At 38.8% G+C, this 7741-nt stretch overlaps 1 protein-coding gene across 1 annotated transcript in view; it reads right to left on the reverse strand.

Moving 5' to 3' along the window:
- kmo (kynurenine 3-monooxygenase) overlaps positions 1-7741 on the reverse strand; it is a 21616-nt gene that overhangs the window by 4602 nt on the left and 9273 nt on the right. Inside the window, exons 7-13 of the mRNA XM_016679054.1 lie at positions 5205-5370; positions 5045-5116; positions 3610-3731; positions 2999-3146; positions 2802-2859; positions 2583-2710; positions 1388-1457 (exon numbers count right to left, since the gene is read on the reverse strand). Of these exons, the coding sequence (XP_016534540.1) occupies positions 1388-1457; positions 2583-2710; positions 2802-2859; positions 2999-3146; positions 3610-3731; positions 5045-5116; positions 5205-5370 (764 nt within the window). The remainder of the gene's footprint in view (positions 1-1387; positions 1458-2582; positions 2711-2801; positions 2860-2998; positions 3147-3609; positions 3732-5044; positions 5117-5204; positions 5371-7741) is intronic.

The raw sequence follows: 7741 nt of genomic DNA on the forward strand, positions 1-7741 counted from the left end.
GTTCCACGACCAGGACGAAAACCACACTGCTCTTCCTGAATCCGAGGTTCGACTATCCAACGGACCCTCTTCTCCAGGACCCCCCGAATGGACCTTACCAGGGGGGCTTAAGCGTGTGACCCCCATGTAATTGGAGCAAATCCTCCGGGGAACAGGGGGACCACCACCCCAGTCTGCCAATCCAGGGGAACTGCCCCCGATGTCCATGCGATATTGCAGAGTCGCGTGAGCCAACACAACCCTACAACATCCAGAGCCTTAAGGAACTCCGAGCGGATCTCATCCACCCCAGGGGCCCTGCCACCGAAGAGCTGAGACACTGGATGGTGGGCCAGAATCGCCTCGAAGCCGTACGGAAGTCTTTCTCCATGGCCTCTCCAAACTCCTCCCACGCCCAAGTTTTTGCCTCAGCGACCACCCGAGCCGCATGCCGCTTTGCCTGCTGGTACCCATCAGCTGCTTCTAGAGTCCCACAGGCCAAAAAGGCCTGATAGGACTCCTTCTTCAGCTTGACAGCATCCCTCACCGAAGGTGTCCACCAACAGGTTCGAGGGTTGCCGCCGCGACAGGCACCAACAACCTTGCAGCCGCAGCTCCGATAAGCCGCCTCGGCAATGGTCCACTCAGACTCAATGTCAATGTCAATGTCCCCCATCTCCGGCAGAACTTCGAACACGTTCCGGAGGAGGTGGGGGTTTACTTGAGTAACTTCTTTTGAAAAAATTTACTTTGAGTACGTTTTACTTTTATTCGAGTAAATTTGATTGAAGTAAAAAGAAAAATTTCTGGATTCTCTGAATGAAAAACATGTTTTAGCCAAAATCCACCAGACACAAACCTGCAGTTTTTGTTAAAGTTTAATAAGTTTGTTATTGAAACAAACTGATTTGGAAACATTTTATTGTTAGTTTTTGTTACTTATATGAATTATTGTAGTTTTTGTCCTTAAAACACCAAAATTTCCACTAAACTTTATATTTTGTTCCGTCTGATTATGTAGCTTTTAAGTATTAAATGATTGATCATTTGAACAGTTACTCAGTACTTTTTACCAAACACTTTTTTACTCTTATTTGAGTAATTTCCTGGACGGATACTTTTTACTTTTACTTGATTAAAATTATGTTGAAGTACTGCTACTCTTACTTGGGTATAATTATTGGCTACTCTACCACCTCTGCTCAAGTTAACGATTAATCGGTTACTGAATTAGTTGACGATTATTTCAAAAATCGATTAATCTTTTGTTTCACCTCTGGATATGTTTAGTTTTTGCTGTTGTAAAGGACACTTTGCACCCGTTTCCAGGTCGTCTCTCTGCTGGAGGCCTTTTATAAATCCCTCTGGCTGATTTTAAAGCAGCTTGTTTTCCTGCAGAGGAACAAACTGTGCGTCTTTCCTGCTTCCAGCGAGTGAATCACCAGCAGCCCTGAGCTCCAGAGCGCTGGACTGAAAACCTGCAGTCAGAATCATGTTGCGAGTCAGTGGAGCAACGAGAGGAAATCTTTAAACAGAAGTCTCTCTAGCTGGGTGGATGGTTAGAACGGTTCACAGCGATGCTGGGATTGGGATTTGTCTGAGCAAACCCAGAACAATGATGCAGATTAAAGTAAGTAGAGATGCTCAGATCTGATATTAATATCTGTATCGGTACCGTTCCCCATCCATAAGGGCAGATCTATTCAGTCTAATTCTATGCTTTGTTATTTATATTTACATTTCTAATTCCACGTTCTGAACCATTTGAAAGAAAAATTATTGCTTTATTCTTTATATGTTTGACCAAGGTAGTCAGCATATTGTTTCTCAGTTTCTTTATTATTTATTCTACATTAGCATTTTTACTGACTGGACAAATTAAAGTTGGTTTTCCTCGTTTAATTGTATTTTTAAAAAAAACTAAATTTCAAGTCAATTCAGCACCGTTTTCCTGATCGATATTGGCCGATGGGTGAAAAGAGTTGATCAGTGCATCCAATAAATGTACAGATATTTATTGACACAAAGTTGGTACCAGTGTCTTATCTATGATCATGTGGTAAGATCAATACTTTAGTTTCAGATTTCCTCCTGGAGTCTGATTTTAGTTGCTCAGATCTACCTACAGAATGATGTTTTGCACTTTGCTTTAGGAAAAAATGCACAAATGATTTTATTTTTCTATTTTTCTGTTTATCACATTAATATTTTATTAAAGTATTTTGTAAACCTATTTCAACTTTGTCCAGATTCCATTAACAAAATAATTGAAAGAAAAATCCACAAAAACTTCAAAAGATCAGAAGTTTGATAAACTTAAATCATAAAAAGTATTGGTATTGTATTGGTATCGATATCGATATCCGTATGAATATCAGTGACACTGGCCTTGTATTTATTTAGTTTTGGATCAATAAAAATATCTCGAATAGCTTGGGAATAAAAAAAAAAGCATTTTTTAAAAATAAAAAATATCTGATATAGTGTGGCTGGGGAACTAAATTTCTACAAAAACGGAGGGAAAATAAATATTTTAAAAATATGCTGGTGAAATAGTGTAGTTTGAAAAAACTACACGTTTGGCTGGGGAATCAAATATTTGCATTGGAAAAGAACATGTGGAGCATGTGAAGTAGAAACTGAATTACTTCGACGTAGTTATACATGGCCAGATCTGCGATGGCGTGGTCGTCAGGGACCCGGACCCTGCTGTACTCTGGCAGCACCGCACCTGTGCAGGTAAAACCCAGAATGACTCTGTTACCGGCTCCGGACTCTTTCTGCACCAGTGGGTTTTATTTAAAAGACATAAAGACACTTACTGAAATCCTCATTGAACTGATTCATTATTTCATCAAAGACAATGCAGTCTTCAAAGCCCTGAAAGCAAAAAAGAAGGAAAGAATATCAGTGATTCTTTAATAGCTATGAACAGATCTAAAGTGATTCTTTGTTCACGTTTTGATCGGATCTAAAGTGATTCCCCGTCAGCCCGCCTCCCGTGCTCGGCGGCACTCACGGCGTTCATCCCCTGGCCGTAGAAAGGCACCACAGCGTGGGCCGCGTCCCCCATGAGGACGCATTTATCCCCGATGTGATACGGGGAGCACTTCACGGAGACCATGGCCTGAGCAGGCAGGCGGAAATAATCCCTCCTGAGGGTGGCGCTGCAAAGGACAAAAGCAAACAAAACAATTACAAACTTCCTGAGAGCAGCTGATCTAATCTGATGTTTCCTTCCTAAACAACGGAGTCGCCCTGCTTGCAGTGGAAGTGTCTGTCACAGCTGGGTGCCGCAGAGCAGCGCGATCTGTCCGCTGTGGTTTAATGAAAAGGTAACGGGGGGAAAGCCCGCGCTGGGCTGCTCACACCTCACCGCTCCGAATAAAAGTCTCCGGCTTTATGAAGGCTACTTGCATCCTGCCGACTATCCGTCACCCGCAGAAAATTAAACGCCTTGCGGCGGCAGGAATCTGCGTGAGCGTTCAATTTCACAGTCCACTGCTGATGCGCCCGCCTTGGGTGGGGTGACGACGGCTGAAGGTGTTTCTGACCCAACAGGTCGGGATGAAGAGGCAGGAAGGAGGAAGAGGAGACGCCGCGTCACACAGACAGAGGAAGGTCGCTTACGCTCCGATTAGCGGGATGGCGTCAGGGAAGTATTTTTGGAAAAACTCGATGACTTCATCTCCTGTGGAGATTTTCTCAAACTCTTCAAAGGGCATGAAGAGGGTGCAGGTAAACGTCTTGTCCTAAAGCAGAAAATCAGCAAAAGATGCATTAATGTTATCCTTAAAACACATTTAATGCGGCCCTGTAGACCAGGGCTGTCCAAACTTTTTGACACGTGGGACAAAAGTTCAGAAGAGGATTATTAGGCCACTGAAAAAAATTATTCTGACTTTAATCTCAGAAAAATATTAACTGATTAAAATTAAGAGATTAAAGTCAGAATTATTTTTTCAGAAACTTCTTCCATAAATAGTAATTACAGACCATAAAAAACAAATTAAAATCAAGGGTCATTTTAAATTGCTTCTTAAAACTTATTTCATTTGTTGCCATTTAATTAAGTCCTGATACTGTAAACTTTTCTGCTGTGATGTTTTATTTTCTTTCTTTTATTTTCTTCAATTTATTCTTGTGTTTTTGTTTTTGTGCAGCACTTAGTGCAGTTTCTGTCATGAAGTGGTTTTGGTGAGGAGATGACGCTGAGACCCAGGTGAAATGATGAATTTGATGAGTTTAATGAAGAAGCTTGGAGCAGTCCAGGAACAGGACTGCTCTGAGCGCACAGCGATAGCCAGTAGCACTGAATACAAAGACTGACAATACTTGAGCTAACGCCGACCAGGACTTGATCAGTTCAACTGAGACGACGGACAGACTCAGCAGCAAACACTTGACAATAGACAACATTAGACAAGGACCCGACAAGAACACAGACAACAGGTGGGACTAAGTGCACACAGGGGTAATCAAGGCAACGAGACACACCTGGGAACAATCAACGGGGAGAACAGAGACACAGGGAGCAAACTGAAGACAAAAAACTCTAAAAATAAATACACAGAAACACGATCCTGACCGTTTCAACCTGTTCTTAAAAGTCATATATTGATAAATTTGACATTCAAAGTGGACGGATATTTATTGCGGATCCAAAACTTTAAATTTTTTTATTCCATATTTTTAATACATATTAAATTTAAAAAAAAAAAGTCCTTGTTTTTCTAGAAAAATTCTGAGATTACTCTTAAACTTTCTGAGATTTTTGGCAGAAATTTACAACATACTACTACTTTAATTTTGCATGTTTGCTGTATGAAAAGAAATGCTTCTAGTTTAAGCTTTTTATAGAAAATTGTCCACAAAAATTGTCAAAGTATTAGTTTAAGTGATGCTAACTCCCACCTGCAGGTGGCAGTATTTCTTACTTTTACAACTTTGCTGCCTGAAACTGAAAATTTGTTTGAGCGAATAAATTGTTCTTTGTTGCATTTTTTCTCCTGTACACATTCAAAAATATATATAAAAGCAATAAAGAAAAGCATTTCTCACTCACCAGGTTGGGGAGCGCGATCATCATAAAGGTGTTTCTGGGCCAGATGTGCAGGTAGTTCGGCTTCATAGCGAACTGCAGATGAAGGTGGAAATAAGCTAAGATGTGAAAGAGCAAAGCCTGATCTGATCTGAGCCTCAAGCCGCCGTAAAACCCGCCTGACCTCCCCGTTTCTCGGCCGCATGGTGAGCTCCATGTATCCGTGCGGGATGTACGTCTGGCTGTAGTTGAAGCGGCTGCGGCGCAGGAACTGCTTCCGGACGGCGGAGAACGCTCCGTCGCAACCGACGATCAGGTCCGCTTGAGTCTGCGTCTTGGATCCGTGCGGCCTGAAAATCAGATACTTCCACTTAAATATGATCAAAGTGAGACCTACGATTATTTTAATAATCAATTATTCTATTGATTAATCGGATGAAAAAATTCAACATTCTGTAGATTTTTAACGTAACCACTGAAGTCTTGCTTTAAAGAGGATTCAGACTTTAATATCAGAATTAAATCAAGCAAATATAGTCATAAGACTCAAATCACGGGTCAACTGGGTCAATCACAGAACCAAGAAGAAATATCTATGTGATTATTTTTATATGCCAACACAATAATTGACATGATACACCTAAGAACGTTTGGTTATTTATTTGAATTTTGACATAAAATTAAAATTCTGAGAAAAATTTAGAATTTTGAGAAAAATTTATTTTTGTTCAGTGTCTAATTCTCTTCCATATAGAGCATATTGACAAAGGTTTTTTATCTTAAATTGAAATATTTTTGTACAGTTTTGTCTTAATTGCTGCTCTGAGTGTGTTATTATTTGAGTCCAGTTAACGATTAACTGATCACTGAAATAACTGAAATTCCTAGCGATTAATCTGATTAATCGTTTCAGCCCTGAATTAAAGCAACTCTTCCACCTGAATTCAATCCAAATGTTTTAACAATCTGTTTTTTCGCCTGGGGGATCATTAATTTACACTTGAATAATTTAAGGAGCAGCTTGTTGAAGCTGCATAAACAGACTGACGCCCTGGTTCATAGGAAGACTTTTTTAATGCCTACTTTTAAAAATGTGCAGAGGACTGCAGATTAATGAGTGATGGAACAAGCAAACACACACAGATGTATTTTTATTTAATTGCAGCACAAATTTGAATATATTTATTGAGTTTTTACATGATTGACAAACACAATATAGCTGATAATCATGAGCAACACTTTCCAGATTTTGTCTTTACCAGCTTTAGATACTAAATTATTTCCAGTTTTTTCTTTGTAAAACACCTCAGATTGAATGAAATGTGTATTGGATCAGGTTATGTCTGTACTTTGACTGGGCCATTCTGACACACAGTTATTCTTTGACCTAAACCACAGATGTAGGATGATTTACGGCTCACATTTTTGATTTTTGCTTGTGAAACAACAACTAACGTACAATGACGTTTGTGACTGCAGTTTGAGGAAATGTGAAACTGTAACACATCACACTGTAAAAAGTAATCTTAAAAAAACAATAAAAATTATCTGCCAACCGAACAAGAAAATGAGACTTGTCAAAACTTTCCAAAATAAGTAAAAATACCTTAAAATTAATGTGTTGATTTTTATATAAGATGACTATTTTTATTTATACAAATAAGATATGAGACTTATTTTCAGAACACGTAGATATCCTTGAATTATGAAAATAGTATTTGACATGTTAAGCATTATATTTCTTGAAACCAGAAAAGATACACAAAAAAGTGTACTTTTACTGATACAAAAGATTATCGTAAATTGTTTGTTTTTTTTTCATTGCATATTTTACTTGGTTTTTTTGGTCATTTATTTATATTTAGACAAAGAGCATTTCTTTCTTTTACACCTTTTTCAGCTACATCAAGCCTCACAGTCACTTCAGGTGTGAAAATAAAAAAATCACTTTTATAGGTGGTAAATAACAAGACAGATACAGTAAAGCTTAATGCATTTTATAGTTCATAAAGCTCTCCACCTTCAATACAGCAAAAACTCACCTCTGTATCTGTCAGGAGGTGCTACAATACAGCAGAAACAAAGAAAATATGTCAAAATTGACTTTGCAAAACACTGAGGGTGTTCATATATCTGCCTCCTTCTGCAGAAAACTCATTTCATTCCTACAGGGTCGAATAAAAGAGTAATTACAGCAGCCAGTAGACATAACCCACAGTGGTATTTTTTTTTAATGATAAATCTTTCAAACCTTTTCTGTCTTTTTCTCTAATTACGCAGCCATTAGATTTAACCTCTCTGTTAGGTGGAGCCTGTCGAGTCTGAAATGAATTACTGGGCTTTGTTTCCTGAGCTCTGCCTGCTGGAACCATAGGAGAAAGGAACTTTGGAAATCGTCTTGAACGGTTGTCACTGTTGCACAGTCGACTGCAGCTTGTTTTTAATCATTTTAACACATTTTAGCACCAGCAAACAGACATTTTTATCGCTAAAGCTGATCTTGATCATGTTATGATAGTTTTATGGGAAATAAAAAACATGTTCATTACCTTTTTTAAACAAAGTTATTCTTAAATAATGAGATATTATCTCACAATTTAAGAATGAGCTCTTTTAGGGCGTCATGTCACTTTAAATACAAATAAATTGCTGTTAGCCACGCCCGCTAACTCTAACTTTATGCAGCAAGTGAATTATGGATGGGAGGTCAACAGGAGAACG

Source organism: Poecilia formosa, unplaced genomic scaffold, assembly GCF_000485575.1.
Source record: "Poecilia formosa unplaced genomic scaffold, Poecilia_formosa-5.1.2 Scaffold201, whole genome shotgun sequence".
Lineage (NCBI taxonomy): Eukaryota > Metazoa > Chordata > Actinopteri > Cyprinodontiformes > Poeciliidae > Poecilia > Poecilia formosa.